Below are 20,777 nucleotides of genomic sequence, written 5' to 3'. Positions count from 1 at the left end.
TAATGGTTAATAATCCACCATTATTACACATTAATAGTCGCCCAAACACGAATTTGAGGAAATAAAACAAAACCGCTAACATGACGCTTCAGATTCCCGCCAAGAAGTCCCACTTTATTTTTTATAATCGTTTCTATCGGGGCACTGAGCCCCGATTGCGCTAATTTTTAAACGTCTCCAATTCATGGGCGCTTCTACTCCAGTTGCGCTTCGTTTTTCATTCCAGCTGAGGTGCAAATTCGGTATCGCGGTAAAATTCACGCGCAAACAAAGACAAAACAACGAATTTAATCACTTTCCATTATAAGTCCGAAAACCTTTTTTTTTTTCACTAAAACACAGCAAATGTTCGTGAAGGCGTTTGAGAAAAAGTAGCTTTCTTTCAGCTTTTACACAAAGAAAAAGAAGCAGTTGCGTTTTGTTTTCGTTTGAACTAGCTGTCAAAGCGACACGAATTTGTAATTTTCGTTCCTCGTCTAGTCGCGTTGTAGTTGAAAATATTTAGCGCAATCGGGGCACTGGCTATCTGACCTCTAACTGCCGAACGCCCAGAATACAATATTATAATGCTGTTAACATTGTTGTTATTATCTTGACAAGACTTACAAGTAGGTACAATGGTAGTAGCTAGCCAGGCGGATTTAGAACAACAATAAAACCGAACAGAAAATCTACCTCCACTATAAATCGAACTCGGGACCTCAAATGCCTCAAGCTCTAGAGATTGTAGACCACAGAGGCGCGCATAGGCGTACAACCGCCTGTGTTGTTCATTGTTGATCCTTTCATGGAGTTCGGATGAAAGGATTTCGAAATTCAGACGCGCAACGAAAGATGAGGCGAATACGTAGGTAGGTCTCACAACGAAAAAGACAGAACATGAGAGACAGCTTTCACGTAAACCTTGGGTTAAAGATCCAACTAGGTTCAGTGATGCACCTTGTATGTATTACTTTGCTCTATGCTTGGACCCTTCTTGGACCCCATTTCCACCACAGATGACAATTTCCACCGTCGAGTGACTTATGCCACATTATGCGGCAACACTGATATAGTTCCAAAATACTGGACTGTCCTGTCGATGACATTGACAGTGGGGCGCCACCGTCAATACCGGATCGCTGGTTCAGATTTTTGCCATGTTGGAAACCATATAGTTGAACGATGGTAGCGCCCCCCTGTCATTGAGTTTGGCGGGACAGTTCAGCGTGGGTCATCTATATGCTGTCTGTCTAAAAAAAGTAACTGTCAGTCAGCCATATTTTAAATTTTGCTGTGAAGTGTTTTTCAGCGTAGTAGATCATTTTGTTAATTTTTCTGTTCACCTTTTATGTTTATAAATGCTAGTCATCGAAATAAACATGTATTTTTAGTGTGGAAATGCAGTAGGATGATAGTTAGCCCCTCCTACTCGTAATCAGTCGTAGGAAGTCTATCAACATGTCGCGATCGGGTTTTTGTTATGCTTTCATTTTGATAAGTTTGATTCAATATGTTTCCGCGCACCAGAAAGGATATGCAGAACTGTGTAAAGATAAGAAGACCCAGAGTTTAAGCTGCAGCACACAGGTATGTGAGTTGCCGAAGTAATGAAGCTTTATTTTGCTCGAGTGTTTTCACTTTTCTAGCTACGTCAAACTTATTGATTTTTGTAGCATTACGTGTTGTTTTTCAATTCTATTGGAACGAATTCCCTGAAAGACGATAAATATAATGCATTGATAACACACTTGGTATACCATAATAATATAGCTCTGAATCTAATGTTATTGATTTATTTTCCTTAAGTGTTATCATTGGAATTTAAGTTCAAAAACAACCTACATTATTATTGTTAATATAATAATAGTAATGAATAATACAATTAAATAAGGAATATGCATCGATTCCAAAAGTTAATAAATTGTGTATAAATAGAATTTTGACATTTTTGTTAAAGAAAAGCACAGATTGATTTGATAATGCCAAGGCTACTGATATGTGATATGTACTAATAAACAAACCATGCATATAAAGCCACGATAGCCGAACGGTGAAGGGGTCGGACTGGCCGACTCGTGATCCGGGGAACGCGGGTTCGGTCCCCGCCGCCGCTCGACTATTGTGGTGAGCTCACTCGTGACACAAGCATATTTAGCTTAGTACGAGGGGCTAACGGGAATATTAGTAATTTGTGTAATAACAAATTACTAATAATCTTTTTAAAAAAAAAAAAAAAAAAAAAAAAAAAAAAAAAAAAAAAAAATTCCCTATTGCCAAAAATTTGTAACTATTAGTGTCATAGTATTTATTATTATGTTCAAATACTTTTTATAATTTACGGCTACAGTTGGCAGACCAGCAACGGACTGAAAGAGATGTCTGTACGGTTGAGCATTTCTCCTCGGAGAGCCCGGAATGCAAGAACATGGATTTTGGGCCGATAAAACCCAATGGGAATATCGGTGGAGTCAGTCTCAAACCGTATATTTTGACACAATACACATCATTTAACTTCACAGTACTTAACATTACGTTTACCAACATTAAATGGAAAGGTAAGCTTGAAAATATTTTAACTTTTTTAGTAATCAATTTATTGTCTTATCTTTCGTATGTCGATAAACAGTTGAGCACCTTCATCATAATCACTACCTACTCGTGTTATTACAATGTAAAAATTGAAATTTGGGAGAATTATTTAAACACATTTTCTCATTTACAGAAATGAAGTTCCGTTTCCAACCGACGACTTTCCAAAACCGCCATTGCCGTAACATTGTATTATCGAACGATGTCACCATCGACGACCGCTCCATTCTCTACTATGATTGTTACTGGTCTCACACGGATGGAGACTATAATAACACAAGCCACATTCTTGATTTCGAGGCTACAAGTGACAAATCAGTCAGTAGGGGCCAATACTACTTCAATATTCCGAACATGCAGATGCTAAGTGAGTTTCGCTCATTTATCAAACTACTGTAAATTAATCCATGCACAAATAAATACATTGATTGAATTTCTCTGAAATTCCTCGAAAACAATAAATTTTATCTTAAATCAAGTTGTTATCTTATGATAAATAAATAACTTACCCACTCTGTCAATTTCTAGGTCCTTTTATAAGTGAGAATGAATGGAAACCGTTCCTGTACATAGAGATCTTGCCAAGCGATCTAAGGCTCCATATAATGCCACCGCCAGCTCAGCTTCAGATATTAGGGTACAAGATCGAAGTTAGAAAGGGCTGTATGAAGGGCACGCCTGTATCTGACTGCAGCGATGAGCTGGTCAAGCAAACAACGCTTACTTTGAAAAACAACACCCAGGTAAGCATTTACTAATTTTGTGTTGTTCTCACCATGTTTGTGTATATTTTTACTAACTTTAAACCAAATTTGTAAAAAATTTCACTACAAAAGTTTTTTTTAGGCTGAGTTGCATTATATTTAAACCGTAACTATAACCTACTTAATTAAACCTATAAGGTAATTTTTGTATGGTTTCACAGACTTTTAACGTTATACTAAGATGGTATAACCCATCCTAAGTTCATAAATAAACATAAACTTTTTACGTAAACAAACATTTTCACAGTAGTGTTAAAATAATATCAAAAACTCAATTTATTTACAGGAAGTTACATACAACTACTACTTTCTGGGTCAGACCGGCTATTATTACTTCGTAGTCACACCCCTGCATAGCCAATGTTCTTATTCAGAGAACAAATGTACGGTGGTGGCGAGTCCTAAGATTGCAATAAGTGAGTATTCATGATTTTGGGTTCACACGTAATATGCCTCAAAATTTTTTGTGTATTGTTTAAAGTAGACAGTTATGTGATGGATTTTTTTTGTATGATATCTGTATGTTTATTACATGGATTATTTTTCTTCAAAACCTGTGTTATTTTAAATTGTTTAGAAATATGTTTTCTCCAGGGGGCTCGGTCCTGGGTCGTCTCGCTGTTTACTTGGGCCTCTAAGGTCTTTATTTATTTACTATACTATAGTCTGGTCCGTGAGCACGTAGAATTTTGTCCAACGACCCCTAGCTACCCATCCTTATCGCTCGCGCGTAATTATGTTGCTATCGCGCTCGCACACTCACTGCGGGTGCCAGTCGCACAGTCGCGACTGCAATATAATTACGCGCGAGCGATAAGGATGGGTAGCTAGGAGTCATTGGACAAAATTCTACGTGCTCACGGACCAGGCTTTAGTATAAATGATTTATTAAATATTTTTCATCATTACAGCTCACGAGCAGAAGACCCTGAACATCTGCATAGCGAGCGTGACGGCGCTGGTGGTGGCGACCCTATTCGGGTACTACATAGCGCTGCGGTTCATCCGCCGCTTCTGGTGCAAGGACTACAAGATGGCGTTAGGTACGTTCACTTTTATCATAGTTCTTGCAGTGGTAAAGTCTGTTCACCGAGAGTTGATAAAAAAAATTGAATATCAGAGGTTCTGAACTCATTATAAATTGCGGCCCGCTAATTATTTTTGTCGATATAATGAAAAAGTTGGTAGATTTTTTGGCCTGGATTCTCGGCTCGGTTACAATTTAATTTTGGACTATCATTTATAACAATGTTCTAAAAATACCAATTATCTACCAAAATCTACTAAACGATTTCGCACTACTAAATCATCGTTCTCTTTGCCTCAAATCTACCAAAAAAGTTGAAATCTACTAAAAGTGGTCACGCTGTGGCCGCCGCCGCCCGCCGGCCGGGGCGCTTGACGACAGCTGCGTGGCTCGCACCATGGTACTCAGTGCGCGTTGTGACTTGTGACAAACGACGCCCGCCATACAGAATGCGATAATTAAGCGATAGTCGCTATTGCAAGACATTTCATAATATTTATCAACTCTCGGCGAACAGACTTTAGTGTGAGTTTACGTCAAACGCATTCGATGTCGACTGCATAAAAAAGTGACATTCAATGTATGACGGATTGTACAGCGCCTCTAGCGGAAACTTTCAAGAACTAAAATCTTCATATATTTTTTTAACGCGCTCGTTAGTATGATGTAAACTCACACTCAACCCTCTGTACTATAGTTTCCAAGTATGGGTATTTTGAGTATCACTTTTCAATTTTATTTGTGGGAACAAAAGTGAGTCGCACCTTTGGTAGAACAAGGGTGAGTTTAGGGGGCCCTGGGCTAATACTACTTAGGGGCTCACCTCTTTCGCATTATCGTCGTATTTTTTATTTTGACTTGACTTAGCTGGGGGCCCCTTAAATTCACGGGGCCAATGCCATATGGTAGACCGGCCCTGTATTTTACGTTACTGATCAGTAATCCTTGACCGCAGACAACGAAATCCCGGCTCCAACGAAAGTGCTCGTGATATACTCGCCGGCCAGCCGCCTTCACGCGGAATGCGTGGCAACGTTCGTGGCCTACCTCAAGTCGGAATACGGTTTCGACGTGATGTTCGACGGAGACATCGCTGCGACCAGCCACGGCGACCCCTATATCTGGGCCGAGGAAGCAATCCAGCTTAGCACCCACGTCCTATACATCGTCGGACCGGCCGAAGAGAAAAACCTGTACAACAACATCTACGAAAAACCCATCGGAGCGCACAAGGATGTCGACGTCCTACTCCTTTCCATGGTCAAAGCGTTCAAAACGTCCCGGTGCCCCAAAGACGTTTCCAACGTCTTCTTCGAATACTCAACCGGGACCGTACCCATCGAAACGAAACACGGAAAAGTATTCTTCCTGCTGAAAGACTGGCAGAAACTCATATCGCATCTGTCGAAGAATCTCCTCCCGAAGAAAACCATCATGCGGACGGAGAAAGGCAGGTGCTTCTTGGATGAACTCACCAAAGCGAAGAAAATGCTCGGAGGGAAATGTGATAATGTGGGAAAGAGCTTGGTTTAAATGCGAAGGCGTTGTTATAGGAGTTAGTTTAACCTGGAGTTACCCGGGGATGTGAAGGAACAAAACGCATGCAAAGTTTGAAGACTGTCGGTGACGTGGCAAGTTGTTTAGTCTTATTTGAAATGTAAGATATCATTTGATATAAGGAGCATATTTTGTTAAATATAAATTATCATATTCAATATAATCAGAAACATTTAATTACAGATATAGTCATAACTCATAAAATTGTTAGCAATTAATTTTTCAAGTAATAGTCAGCAAAATGTGCTCCACAAAAAAAGGAAATAAAAATGTTATTTATCAATGTAATATTTTTGTGGATATTTATAATTGTTGTCAATGTGACATTTCCCCAGTCTTCAAAACTGTACTGTGCTTTAGTAATGTAAATAGAATTTTGTACCTACAAATTTCTTTATGTATTTTATGTTTTTCTATTCACCTCTTTCTGTGAATGAGGATATCTTTAAATAACACACAACCATGAATAAAAATAACTAGATGTGATGTTATTGAACTCAGTATTCATGTATGAAAAAATGATAATAATGTCTCACATCTAATTATTATTGATGTAACGCACATTTAATTTTCTCTTGCACTTAACAATTTGCCAGCGCGAATCTAACGAGGCATAATTTATATCGACATTCCATATAAATGTTAAATTGAATGTGCCATAAGAATCTAAATGTGATCTTCTTACTAAATGTTGCAATCTTTCCGCACGCTGGCATGGTCTGGGGACGTAGACTGCCTTTTTCGTTATTACGTATTTTGTATTCTTAAATTTTTAGTTCCAGTTCTTTTTGTTATTTTAAGTTTAGAAGTATTCCTCGGTATCCTTGAAGTTTTTTTTGGTTGCATTTAAATAGTACACCAATTTAAAATGACTTCTAGACTTTAGCGGGGTTACTCAAAATATCCGAAGTTTCGAATGTTGCCATCCCTCTCACGCAAAGCGAGATGGCAGTGAATGACGGTGACGGCATGATGGAATATTATTGACGGATCAAATAAATGTGAATTCATCTTTATTTGCACTTGTAAAATGCAGCCGCGGCTTATGTCTTTTCAAAGAGATTATATATTTTTTTTATAATTATGTTTTTTATTCTGTTTAGCCTAGGCGCAGACCACCGGCTTTTAGTTGGCCGATAGTTTGGGTCAGGCCGTGTCGACTTTGTAGGCAACACCGTGGATTTTCTTTTCTATGGAGTCGCCATTCTTCTCGTCAGAGTAAATATTTTCTTTGGTTTGGGTCGGGCGTTTAATGAAAATTCTTCATACAAATTAAAATCGGGCCCAACTATCGGCGGCCGACTAAAAGTCGGTGGGCTTATTGTTAACCCAGATTCATGTACGTGCAATATTCATTGTTACACTTCGCCTATACCTTGGCTTGACCAACTTTATAAAAACCGTCAAAATCTTTAGGTGTCTCACAATTTTGAAAATGTAATGGAACAACCAATGAATTAGTATAGTCTCTAATATTTAACTTGTTGATCTCAACTGAAAACTGTTAAACGTGTGTTCTATCATTAATACAGGACTTTCAATTATTAAGCTCAATATATACCTTGTGATGTATTTTTATAGTAAAGTCGTACATATTACATTTCTGACTTTTATTTCAGACCTCCCTATGCCGGCCCACTTTGTTCTTATGGCGCAGGTACACTATGCGGGAAATTAATCGAACAGAAGCGCGAACACTAATATCGAAGTATGGGCGCGCATAATAGCAATATGAAAGCACGGTTAAAATAACATACTTGCTGAAAATCATTGAGGGATGCATAGCCCCACCGTAGTATTTAATCATCAGTCAGGCTAATGTCAGTTTACTGCTGGTTATAAATAATGCCGTTGCCACTTGTCTCTTCTTGTAGGTATGTCTTGCTTTTTACCAAGTACTTACAGATTAAAAAAATAACGAATATATTTTCATTGGTTTATTATCACGATAATATATCATTATAACTTTGGAATGTTGTACCCGATTAGAGTTGAAAATTACGGAATGTTGTTTCGTTTTGGTAAGAAAATAAGTTTTCAAGGTAACTTTCCGGAAACATTCCTGAAATGTACCAAATTACGGTAATTTAAGTAATTTTCCAAAACGATAATTTTACTTTGTATCATTCCATACAACGAAAAGGAAAATACTTTTTCCAGCCAATAATACATTCTATTAGTAATAGGAAAACATTTAATGACGTTTTATTCATCAGATGGACGAAACCTATCGATAGTTGTTTAAAAAAAATAGAAATTGTGAAAAAAAAAAACAATTTAAAACTTCCTAAATTGGAAACTTTCAGGTACCTATCTTTCAGAAAACTTTCCTTCAAAAAGGAAACTTTCCAGGTAATTTTCAACTCTATACGCGATCATACAACTCACATCTTTTATACTAAAATAGCAGGTAATTACAACCAATGTACCATCCAATTTTACATCAAGAAAAAATATGTTACAAGTGAAGAAAATTAAAATTATCATAAAATCTTACACCGAATGGCAAACAATTAGAAATAACAAAAGAAAAACCAAAACTACTTACTTTATAAACAATAAAGGAACAATGACATTAAACCATGATTACAAATAAATGATAAATGGACAAACGATGCTTTTTTACTTTAGGCAGGACTTTCCAAACCGTGCAAATAAAAACATTTTTTTTTTAAATTATTAGTAATAAATCGTCTTAACAAAGAAAAAAAGCATCGGATGCTTTCAAAAACGAAATTATTTACAATATTAATTGTTACTATTGCACTAAGACTATTTGGTATATTACGTCGCAACACGAAATGTATTTTAAAATGTTAATGAAGGGCTAACATACAGCCTCGTGCACATAATATACAGTGAATAATTATTAACATAATACGGAAGGCAAAAATGTAAGTCCACTTTGCGAAAAATCATATAACCAAACACGTCAAAAAGAATCATCATCATCAAATTATTTATTAATTTATGTATGTTTATAACGCAATAAACATAGATAAATTAATAAATGATTTTCGTTAGAAGAGTTTTCGTATCAAATAACATAGTTAATATAATAATTATTATAAAAATGCTTAGCAATTACTGATTATACGGTGAGATCTATACAACTACAGTGTAAATTATACATATAACGACATTCAAGAGATCGAGCAAATTTAGACGTTTTAAAGAGTGGTCGTTAAATGGAGTGACACGGTAAAGGGGATAAAAAACAAGGTAAACCAACAAAGTCAAGAAACGACGTTCCAAGGGGTTTGTCGTTATATTGAATAAAGTTATAAAAAAATTAGTAACGTTATAAAGCAGGGGTGGCCAACCGGTCGATTCGACTATTAGTCCAGTCGATCGTGGCAAGGCAATAAATACTACATGATTGTGTACTGTAAAACTATGCTGTTTCATTAAAATATTTAAGAAGTAAATGTAAGTGGTAGATAGCACAGGGTTTCGTTAGTACCTAAACAGTAGGTTCTATGTCTAATCAAGTTCGCCACCCCTGTTATAAAGAGTTTACACTGTATTTGTGTTACGTCACACGCATAATTTATCAATATGATGTTTCCTAAAATCACATCTCGCCTGGATTTCAAATAACTTGATACGTTTAAAATTCAGAGCCCGCCAAGCGAAAGGCGTGGGTTTTAATTTCTCACATGTGAGCTGTGGCAAAATTATTTTTTTAAATATAAATATGTAGTGTTTTTCATCAAAAAGTCGAAAAAAAAAAGTTCTTTCTATGGTTTACTGAGCCATTTGTAAATAAATAGTCAGCGTCAAATACACTCAGCGGCACGGAATTTGGCCCAAGCCTAAACAACCAGATATGAGGCCAAATAGGTGTTGTATACCTAAGTTTCGTGTGACATGTTAACAGAACATTTGTTTTTGTTATTTTAAGAGGCTAGATTCATAAAAAAATGCGTCTGTTTAACTTATTTGACTCTAGCAACGCATTTCGTTGTTGGAGCGTAAAAGTACGGGTAAGTTTAAATTCGATATTAAATGTTGTAAGGGTTTGGCGTTTTGTTTTTTGTTATTAAATTAATCTTAGAGTTATTCTCGGTTCCATAATTTGAGAATAATGCCCATTACTCCAGCTCAAGTTACTCAAATAGTGTTGCTTAGAAGTCAAGCGCGTATGCAGCGGGAGATGGCTGAAACTTTCAATTTATGGCGTACAAACTTGAGATACACGTTAAAAAAGCATGAACAGACCGCCTTTTACACAAGAAGACCAAGAAGTGGGGAATTAAGGTGTATGTCAGCGCGCGATGACCCGATTATCGTGCCTGGAATATCAAGAAATCGGGTTCTCACTACGTTTGAGATACGCCAGCGTTTACAAACTGCAAGCCCAGTGAATGTCAGTGAGCACACAATAAGAAGAAGGATGGAGGATCATAACCTGCATACTCGAAGACCAGCTCGAGGACCAGAACTTTTCCGATACCTTCGCGAAGTGCGACTTACGTTTTCTAGAGAACTCTTAAATTAACAAAAACAAATGTTCTGTTAACATGTCACGCGAAACTTAGGTATACAACACCTATTTAGCCTCATATCTGGGTGTTTAGGCTTGGGCCAAATTCCGTGCCGCTGAGTGTAGTTCGCGACACTCAAAGTAGACAAAAAATTCGCAACACGTCTTTGTTACAACTAATAATAAGGTTGTGTCACGTTGTGTTGTCCACTTTTTGGCCATTGGGTGTCACGACGAATTTCATGCTGACTGTACCATTTTCTGACTGCGATCAAAATTTCTTAAATGTCATGGCCGTGCCACTACAATATGACCATCGCCCGTATCCACAAACGATGCTTGCGTGAAGTGAAGCAGCAAATCGAACACACAGCGTTCAATCTGTGATTGGTTCGTGTGTCACCCTGTGCGTCCACGCGCACTGTGAGACCTCAAAGTAATGTTTGTGAATACGGGCGCATATCTCGCAGGGTGGTAGAAAATGTATTTCTTTCTCCTTATGCGCAGGAAGATCATATGTCATTTTGCGCCTCGATCACCACCCTCCATCAGTTTTATAATTATTATAATCCTCTAAATGTTTTTCGTACTGAGCCTTGGCCTGCGCCGCTTTTTCCTCCCAAACACTTTTGTCTTCCATTGCTCTCCAAATTTCTCCTCCTTTCCGAGCGATTTCGGTCACTTTTAAGCCAGGATTATCGGCTTTTATTTGTTGCCTTGCAGACTCTAACCAAAGCATATAAGCTGACATTGGGCGCTTTGGTTTTGTTAGGTTAATTTTTTCCCTGAAGACAAAAACATTGAAATAATATTGGTAAAGATACTCACACCAAAAGAATATTAATTAAAGTTAGAGTAGGAGTTTAATTATAATGTAATATTTTGATTTTTTGTTGAAACTTGCAAAGGTTACTGAAAAATTAAAATACACAATTTATACGATAATAATGTCAGAATATAAAACAGATAGGTATAAGTCATTTGTTTATACTAAGCGAGTGTAGTTGATCACAATACCATAAAAAATAGTCAAGTTATGTGTAATAATATTCAAAATGGAAGCCATTATATTATTATGCATACAAAAATAACTGTTAGGAGGGTAATCGATGTTGTAAGACTTGTAAGGTTATCCATTGTTTATGGGACACCCTGTATGAAGAAGGAGAGAAGTTACATTTACACATTGGTTTTAATTTGAAGTCAAAATACATGTAATTTTTCACATGCTATGTTTATAGTATAGTTATATTTTAATCGCAAATGGTATTCTGTTTTTTAGTTTACTCAACATCCCAAAAACAGAAATAACGTTTTTGCATTTTATATCTTTAGTAGTAACGTCAAAGAGAGAGATATCACTAAACAATATAAATAATTATAAAATGTTACATATAAAAATAAATAAATCTATACACATTTTATACGTTATAAATTATATACATAATTGCCTTTAGAACACATAATATTTTTTGAACTTTTAAAATAAATATTATAAAAAATTACATTCTTTTCACGTGCATTCGAGTCGGACTTAGATGATGAGATATTATGCAATGCATGCAAAAATAAGCAGTTTCTTTGACGTTAATTAAAATGATAATGTATAATTAGAGACATTCACATTAATGCAATTTCAGAAGAACGATTGTCCCTCAATTAAAATATAGATGAATTCATATGTCAATCAATTTTTGCTAAATAATTGTACATTTTATGATTGCCATGTGAACACATTCGTTCAGATAATAATACAAAAAAATGTTATAGGGCGTACGCGAAAACTCGCGCGAGCGTACGCAAGCGTGTTTTAGCGTAGGGCCCATAAGTGCGCTTTCAGATTTAGGCTAGGCGCAGACCACCGATTTTTAGTTAGCCGATAGTTGGGTCAGGCTGTTGATCAGTATGGAGATGTATGAAAGTGCGCACATTACACAGATTTGGTATCGGCCGATTCTTCATACAAATTAGAATCGGGCCCAACTATCGGCCAACTAAAAGTCGGTGGTTTGCGCCTAGGCTTAGGCGAATTTAGCAGATGCGCTGCCGATAATTTCGTATTATATGACAGCGAATGCCTTCACATTATACAAAAGCTGCTATCGCGCTTCTGACGGCCTAATGTGAAAACAGTTTATGGGTATATGACACCATCAACCAATTGACGTATTTATGAGCTGTTCAAATGCGAGGTTCCTATAGATTTTGTGGGGCAGATGACGTCACTATTTGTATTGACAAGTCTTTATTAATTTCAAAGCAACTAAAAATCTAAAACAGTTGATTTTATTCCAGAATAATGTTGTATTTAAGAAAAGTTGTGGAATTAAAGATCAATAGAACACACTTTATTGTACACCACACAACACAAGGAAGAAAGAGAAAAAATATACAAAAGATACGGCACAATTTAGGCGCTCTTATCGCCATAAAACGATGTATTCCAGACAACCTAGAATTATTTCTACCCAAATGGTGTCAAATACCCAAATGTTATATGGATGCAAAAACCTAGGGTAATTACTATTACTTATGTTAACACAAAGTATACTATTTGCACTACATCAACACTAAAACTGTCATGACACACCACTACACAAGTATTAGGCGATCGCGGTCGGTACCACGCGGTACTCTTCATGTACTGTGAAAAGAAAAATTATACGTTACTATAGTCTGGTCCGTGAGCACGTAGAATTTTGTCCAACGACCCCTAGCTACCCATCCTTATCGCTCGCGCGTAATTATGTTGCTATCGCGCTCGCACACTCACTGCGGGTGCCAGTCGCACAGTCGCGACAGCAATATAATTACGCGCGAGCGATAAGGATGGGTAGCTAGGGGTCATTGGACAAAATTCTACGTGCTCACAGACCGGGCTTTAGCTTCCTACGTTTCAGTAGCAAAAACTGTGCGTCAGATCGGTTGTGATTATTAGTAACTTAATTCTTAACTAAGAGTTGTCAAGTGTTTGTCTGTCCTTGGACTTTGCCATCTTATTACAAAAAGTTAAACTCGTATTGATCACTATAACGTAAACGAACTTAAGAGGCTGTCATAGCCCGACGGATTAGCAAGCTGAAGTGGCAATGGGCAGGGCATAGTACGCAGAACTGATTGCCGATGGGGCAGCAAGGTTCTGGAGTAGATCACTAATTCATTATCGTTCGTTCGTTTCAGCCAAACGACGTCCACTGCTGGACAAAGGCCTCCCCCAAGGATTTTCACAACGACCTTCACCAGATCGTCGGTCCACTTAGTGGGGGGTCTGCCCACTCTACGTCTTCTGACCCGTGGTCGCCATTCGAGAACTTTTCTACTCCATCGGCCATCAGTTCTGCGAGCTATGTGCCCCGCCCACTGCTACTTGATTTTAGCAATTCTGCGGGCTATGTCGTCATTTGGTTCTCCTGTGGATCCCTCTGATAATTCACTGTAGTTTAAATTTAAACGGAAATGTCATTTTCAACCAGTGTTCGTGGAGCTTTTAACTTTGTAACTGTAGACTCACATGATCTCCAAACTGCTGTCGCTGTTTTTGGTGGCCTGTTCACCCTCGCTGGAATTAGATCCTGACTCGGAGCGCTGGCTGCGGCTCCTGTGAGTAAGGATGAAACGATACGAGTAAAATACAAGTACATACTGGATATTTTTCTACGATACCAAGTAAAGTCCGGTCGCCGAGCACATACAATTTCGATCAATGACCCCAAGCTACCCGTCCTTATTTCTCGCGCGTAATTATATTGCTGTCGCAATCGCACACTCATTGCGGCCGCCCGTCACATAGTCGCGACAGCAATTAACGCGCGAGTGATAAGGATGGGTAGCTTGGGATCATTGGACGAAATTCTATCTGCTCGGCAAGATTATTTTCATAAACTCTTACTTTTTTTTTAAAGATTATTAGCAATTTGTATTGCACAAATTACTAATAGTCCCGTTAGCCTCTCGCGTTAAGCTAAATAAGCTTGTGTTACGAGCTCACCACAATAGTCGAGCGGCGGTGGGATTCGAACCCGCGTTCCTCGGATCTCGAGTCGGCCAGTCCGACCACTGCACCGTTGGGCTATCGTGGCTACTTATTAATAAAGAATACCAATACTTGTTGTTAGTTTTCCAAGAATAGACACGTACTCGTAAGTATCGATACTTTTAATTGATATACCAAGTAAGTATATCGATACTTGACGACGATACTGTATAAAAGTATCGATACATCAATGGTGTTACCTGTGAGGTTTCTTCTTCTCTTCGGGCGCGGCTTCTGTAGAGGTGGCCTCTTCGGACTGCCGCTGCCACGCCGGTATGGACGGCGGATCGGGACGCGTGTTCAGAGAGGGGAACTGGTTTCTAGTGGATGGAAATTTTTGATTGTTTTATTTTTTTTAGGGAAACTTACAGCTAAGTAAATTCGGCGTATACAAGTTGCTAATAGATATTCATGGACGAGAGGTGGGAGTTTTTATAAAAACTCGTCTTCTTGCACATACAAAGGTCTTAAAAATCCCCTTACTATAGATCTAGCTCGTAACTGAGCATATTGACATTGATATTATGCCGAGAGGTCCCTGTTTCGAGTCGGCCCGTTTGGTGTAGTGGTTCGAAACGGACTAATATGCCGAGTGGTCCCGGGTTCGATTACCGGTCGAGCAGAAATTTTAATTATGTATTATGAGGTAACGAGATTACAAATCTAAAGCACATCTGAAGTCTCGATGACGATTGACGCCTCAAAAACACGCTCCCGTGCCGTTCCAATACCTCAGGCAGTAATTAAAAATACACTCATGTTTTCTTTTCAACCGACTTCAAAAAAAGGAGGAGGTTCTCAATTCGACCCGTATGTTTTTTTTCTATGTTTGTTACGCGATAACTCCGCCAATTATGAAGCGATTTGAACAAATCTTTTTTAGGCGTATAGGTAATACCTCAAGGGTGGTCCCATTTAAATTTAATAATAAAAAAAACAACCCCCAAGGGTGGAAAATTGGGGATGAACTTTTTTATACGCAATATCTCCGCCGATTATGAACCAATTTGAACGATTATTTTTTTGTTGAATAGGTATTATTTGTGTTCACGCATTTGAAGTCGGTTTTATTTTTTTTAAAAAGTTATGAAAGTTTTGAAAATGATGAATTTTATCAACGAGACAAAAACGGTACAGTAGTACACAATTAATAAGGCTCACCGATGTACCTGCGCAGAAGACGAATTTAAGTAACGCGGGAAATGCTATTGACCAATCGGGATACTCCACGCACGGCGCGTCTTCTTCCTGTGCCGGTATTGGTCCGTCGCCGCGTCATGTTTGCGCGCGCTGTGACACATGTTAGTCAGCCGCCATACTCTAGAGTGCGTAGACGCGTTGCAGACAAAAGTACACTTAGTGGCAAAAAAAAGTGTTTTATTTTTGTGAGCCTCCAATCTCCATACATCTACACATTCACAATTCATTCATAGATTCAGCATTCACTCTTCTCACATTCGGAAATTCAAATATTTATTTATGCAAATATTAACATTTCTAAATTATGGATTAAATACATCCCACAAAAATAATCCTACTAATATTATAAAATTTGCGAAAGTTTGGATGTCTGGATGTTTGTTACTCTTTCACGCAAAAATTACTGAACGGATTTTGATGAAACTTTACAGTATTATTGTTTATAACATAATATAGGCTATAATTTATGACGATCTATGACAAACTAAATCTCACGCGGGTGAAACCGCGGGCAAAAGCTAGTAAATAAATAAATACATATTAGACGCGTACATTGCTCCGATCGATCCCAAAGTATGTAGCAAAAGCACTTGTGTTATGGAAATCGGGAACAACGACGGGTACCACAAGTGTATTTATAATTAGTTTTTTAAGAAGTCTATTTATTTATTTAAATACTCTATTTAACTTTTTTTGGCAAAAAGATAAATATTTTATTCCCCGTAATTCCGTTACAATTGGCCTGCAGTGTAATTATGAAATGGGCGGGGCTTGCGCAAGTGCGACGGGGAACATAATCGGAAAAATTTTGTCCTTGTCTGCGTGGCCGAAGATTCACGACGCGCCTTATTAAATGTGTACTACTGTACTAACGTTTTTGTGGATTCCCAGTTAACTATCAATTCTTAAATGGTTTAACCCTGAAGACCCTTTCATAATAATATTCAGCTTGCAACATGTAAAAGTAATTTACGTACAAATAAGTATTAGAATTGAATGACACAAGTTTGTTTTACAATATTTTTCGAAGTAGGAACGAATATAACTAGAAAATTGGGGGTCATTGTTTCATTACAATGGATTTTCTATACTTTTGTCGCAGTAAAAAACATTATGTCGTAACCGCAACACGAGATAATTATATCTTTTTAGGTTCCATAGCATTTGAAAGCATAAAAATAAGTATGGCCTTTTTTGGTACAAAGAACATGGTCGAACCATATTTAAAATAGTATAAAAATAGATATGACGAAAAGCCATTTGGTTTCGACAGAGAATCCTACTCCTACAAATATTATAAATGTGAAGTTTGGATGTCTGGATGTTTGTTACTCTTTCACGCAAAAACTATTGAACGGATTTTGATCAATAATAATGTAAAGTTTACATTATTATTGATATAACGTATAGGCTATAATTTATGACGATATGTGACAAACTAAATTTCACGCGGGTGAAGCCGCGGGCAAAAGCTAGTATTAGATAAGAGACGACTAAGCGGGAAATATGAGATGAGAAAATCAGGCTTCAGCAACGCCCGATGGGATGGCCAGCAAATAGGCCATTTCCCATTTTTCTAGTACCGTACAGTTGGGACTAGAGGTCGCAAACTAAGCAAAGCTTGTACTATGAATGAATACGGCGCAGTGTAAAATTATTTACTTTGTTGTCTACAACAATACACTAGTCGTCTCTAGTGTAGTCCAAATCCACCATTTGCCTCTGGTGAATAAAACAGGGTGTCTTGCAGTAGCGATTAAATGACCTAGGCCTGGGATGCGCGCCACGCTAAACTTTTATCATTTTATCGATATTGCACGATAAGCCGATACATTTATCGTTAAAATCATCGATAAGATTTTAGGTGGCGCGCATTCTAGCCCAGCTGTTGATAAAGACACTACAATACTTTCGTCTTTATCAACAGCTGGGCTAGAATGATATTTAGGTATAATATTTAGGTACGTACCTATGAAGCAATATTCCTTTAACCGAAGCGATGTCAGACTTGATGTTGTCAAGTTGTGAGCGCATGGCGCTCTGCTGCGCGGATGCTTGCATGTCGTTGCGCAGTGACGTCACGCTCGCGTTCAAGATGTCCAGACTCTTGCGCAACTCGTCTATGCACTCCGCTGTGGACTTACGCTTCGGCTCTTCGACGAAGAGTAGCTGGCGGATGCAGTTCTGGAATATTTTTAATTGTGTTTTTAAATCCTAAAAATCATCGGAGTACAGTCAGCGTCATAGTTCGTGACGCCCAAAGTAGCCAATAAGTTTGTGTTGTCAACTTTTCGGCCAGTTAGGGTGTCACGAACTATATGTGCTCACTGTACCAGGGTGTTGGTTGGGTTGAGGAGATATTACTTAAATTCTCACTTCTTCTATGGTGCTGAGATGTGATTGTGAACTTTCACAATAAGGCTAGTTTATCAGTTTTAAGTAGCCCAGTGCGCTATGGAAAGGGTAGGGTAGTAAGTATAATATTTGTGCTCATCACTAAATTGAAACAATTATAAATTGATTGAATATAATATTGAAACTAAAGTAAACACAGCAGGCATTGAACATGCTGTCGCGGAAGTCTAAGGATACGGCCGGATACTCGCGAAACCCCCACTAGGGCGATGACGGAACGCCGCGGCGGTTTTAGTGGGTATACCCCGTCCTTTTCAGGATGGAGCAGCGCCCTTTTTAAGGGCGCCGGGAGTCCACAAACCACCCTGTCCCCCGGCAGTGGTGAAGGTGCGCAAAGAATTTCCTCCGCGACTCAAAAAAAGGCATTGAACATGCAATTTTAGAAATCTGGTGTCACGAATCTTCGAGCATATTTACGAAAAATGTATTGAAAATTTCTAAAGACGAGTCGTCTTTGAGACATACTATCAGTGAAGTCTAGTATTTCGATAATTACACTGATACCTTATCTATAACCTGGGTTACCAAGTTAATGAGGTACATACTTATCTAAGTGGAGTATATTGGTCGTTCAATATAAGAATAAACTAGTTCAAGCCACAAAGTTTTAAATCATTAGTCAAAACCTCTATTTTACAAATAAAAAAATAATTTTATGTACAACTAAAATGACACTGTGTGACCTAGCAATTTGCTGTGACCTCTTTAACAAAGGCAACTCACAGAGGAATGGATGTCTGTTACTATAATATGATGCTTTATACAAAAACTACCTAATGAATTTTGATGAAACTTAATCTAAAAATCCTCAGAATGTTTGAGCCAGTAGTAATTTCTATAGAAATCTAAGTGGATCTGTAAATCTAGCCAGATGTCATAGCTACAGTCAACAGCACATCAGCCTATACATTTATATTGCATAATAGCCTGTATTTAAATGACATAAGACTCCAGCTTGTTTAGCTTAAAGCATTTCAGTATCAGTAGAAACTTATATTCAATAAAACAATAGAACAATTCCTAAAAAAGTTGAGAGCACTCTTGATTTCTTTTATCTAGGCATTTGTTATGTAAATAAAAACTTGTTTATGTTAGTAATGTATTTATAAACAAGTTTTATTGATAAATGCAATGGTGGCAAGGTACAATTGACTTTCTATTGATAGATAAAGAATATTATTCCTTTAAGTATTGTTTCAACATCATTGGAGACTTGGATTCTTCTAGAGCTTACAAGTGTGATTGTCAGAGATATTTAATTAACAATTTAATAAAAGCAAAAGGTCACTGATTTACTGACTGAATGACTCACTCACTCATCATGAAATCTCAGAAACTACAAGTTTTAATACATTTTTTGTAAAATTTTGCATGGGGGTTCCTTTTAGAACGTAGGTGCTCACTAAGAACGGATTTTACGAAACTTCACCTCTAAGAGGGTAAAACAGGATCCATGTGTACAAAGTCGCGGGCGGCTGCTAGTTTAATAATAAAATGCTATCCACTTCACACAGAATAGTTTTCTGTTATAAAATAATTAAAAACATACCTTATAAAACCAGTAGCATCCAAACGCTAGCCCACCATAGACAAGTATTGGTAACACATTATCTCTGAACCAGGATCTCCGTGGGTGATGGAAGAACATAAGTTCGGATGTTATTGACGGCATGTCTACAAGTTCGGCACACTTTTCTATGGCTTTCTGTATTTCAATGTCCGTTAGCCCTTTGTTACGGAGAAACCTCTCTTTGCTCTCCATCGTACAACGTTGAACACTCGGATTGGTGAGGAATTTAACTGCAGTTGTGACCTGGCAACAAAATTATTTGATAATTGAGAAATACACTGGCAAACTTATTGCATTAAATAAATAAATAAACTTTGCTAAGATCATTATGAAGTATTATGAACATTCATTAGTCTTATTTTAGAAAAAGAAGCATTGATGAATTTTCTTAACTTTTGCACTATTAACATTAATTATTGTGAACCCATGTGTCTCATCTGTGCTCAAATTATTCCAAGTAAACTTGTCTGACTGTAAAACTCGAATGCAAAGGCATTCTACTGGAATGCCTACCTTACAATTATCGGTTAAGCTTGTTTTAAAAGTAAACACAAAGAAAAAGAATCGTAAAGTATCAAGTGCGAAGGTCAAATACTAATAGGCTAGGAAGGTTTGTCGACTCTAGTCAATTATTCATGGAGTATTCTATACATTATTCAAATCGCATATTTAGTAAGAACGCTGATTAATACAGTTAATAAGGAATTATGTTGAAATAAGGCATAGAATTCGATAATTACCAGATTTTCACGAATTTCATTTCCAGCGGTCACTACAGCTTCCGAACTCATTTTGAGTGTCCACAATTTAAATTTAAACGTATATTTATTATGTACCGTATATTATTAAATATAATTTAGATCAGCAGACTGATTATTTCTAGAAATCGTGCGTGAAGAAAGAAAAAATGAGTCCAACAATATTTGATGCCGATTGACCACAGATATGGATGCGATTGACAGAACACTGGGGAGGGGAAGTGGGGATGGAAAATGACATTGACGTTTATTTATTGAACCACAGATATAATACCACTGACGACTAGACGACTACCGACACGCTAGGGATGTGAATTGGAAAAGTAAAAAAAACCATTTACTATTCGTTCTGAAATCTAATCTACAATAAATTATTTTCCTGTCAAAAATTTCAGA

At 37.4% G+C, this 20,777-nt stretch overlaps 3 protein-coding genes across 3 annotated transcripts; 1 reads left to right on the top strand and 2 right to left on the bottom strand.

Moving 5' to 3' along the window:
• The first annotated feature begins 1,240 nt into the window (after positions 1-1,240).
• Positions 1,241-7,519, top strand: LOC135075693 (uncharacterized). The gene is made up of 7 exons (XM_063970144.1): positions 1,241-1,569; positions 2,330-2,537; positions 2,705-2,938; positions 3,100-3,314; positions 3,622-3,751; positions 4,247-4,378; positions 5,318-7,519. Exons 1-7 carry the CDS (start codon positions 1,441-1,443, stop codon positions 5,893-5,895), a joined length of 1,626 nt encoding a protein of 541 aa, XP_063826214.1. The 5' UTR covers positions 1,241-1,440; the 3' UTR covers positions 5,896-7,519.
• Positions 7,520-10,534: 3,015 nt separating this feature from the next.
• Positions 10,535-14,000, bottom strand: LOC135075701 (high mobility group protein D-like). The gene is made up of 2 exons (XM_063970158.1): positions 13,917-14,000; positions 10,535-11,190 (listed from the first exon to the last, which is right to left on the bottom strand). Coding segments are annotated over exons 1-2 (252 nt in total). The 5' UTR covers positions 13,919-14,000; the 3' UTR covers positions 10,535-10,940.
• Positions 13,913-20,555, bottom strand: LOC135075705 (peroxisomal membrane protein PEX14). The gene is made up of 5 exons (XM_063970161.1): positions 20,364-20,555; positions 19,603-19,866; positions 17,608-17,822; positions 14,639-14,758; positions 13,913-14,003 (listed from the first exon to the last, which is right to left on the bottom strand). Exons 1-5 carry the CDS (start codon positions 20,412-20,414, stop codon positions 13,913-13,915), a joined length of 741 nt encoding a protein of 246 aa, XP_063826231.1. The 5' UTR covers positions 20,415-20,555.
• Positions 20,556-20,777: the final 222 nt, after the last annotated feature.

Source organism: Ostrinia nubilalis, chromosome 10, assembly GCF_963855985.1.
Source record: "Ostrinia nubilalis chromosome 10, ilOstNubi1.1, whole genome shotgun sequence".
Lineage (NCBI taxonomy): Eukaryota > Metazoa > Arthropoda > Insecta > Lepidoptera > Crambidae > Ostrinia > Ostrinia nubilalis.
Note: the sequence above shows the minus strand (reverse complement) of the source record. Positions and strands in the feature narration are given on the sequence as shown.

What these genes read in the sequence shown, in the direction of transcription:
- LOC135075705 (XM_063970161.1), bottom strand. Translation starts at nt 20,414, where the DNA reads ATGAGTTCGGAAGCTGTAGTGACCGCTGGAAATGAAATTCGTGAAAAT. An exon ending in ATGAAATTCGTGAAAATCTG is followed by an intron (nt 19,867 to 20,363) that starts GTAATTATCGAA and finishes TTTTGTTGCCAG; the next exon opens with GTCACAACTGCAGTTAAATT. An exon ending in GAGAAGAAGAAACCTCACAG is followed by an intron (nt 14,004 to 14,638) that starts GTAACACCATTG and finishes CCTTACTCACAG; the next exon opens with GAGCCGCAGCCAGCGCTCCG.
- LOC135075693 (XM_063970144.1), top strand. Translation starts at nt 1,441, where the DNA reads ATGTCGCGATCGGGTTTTTGTTATGCTTTCATTTTGATAAGTTTGATT. An exon ending in CTTTGAAAAACAACACCCAG is followed by an intron (nt 3,315 to 3,621) that starts GTAAGCATTTAC and finishes ATTTATTTACAG; the next exon opens with GAAGTTACATACAACTACTA. An exon ending in GAGTCCTAAGATTGCAATAA is followed by an intron (nt 3,752 to 4,246) that starts GTGAGTATTCAT and finishes TCATCATTACAG; the next exon opens with CTCACGAGCAGAAGACCCTG.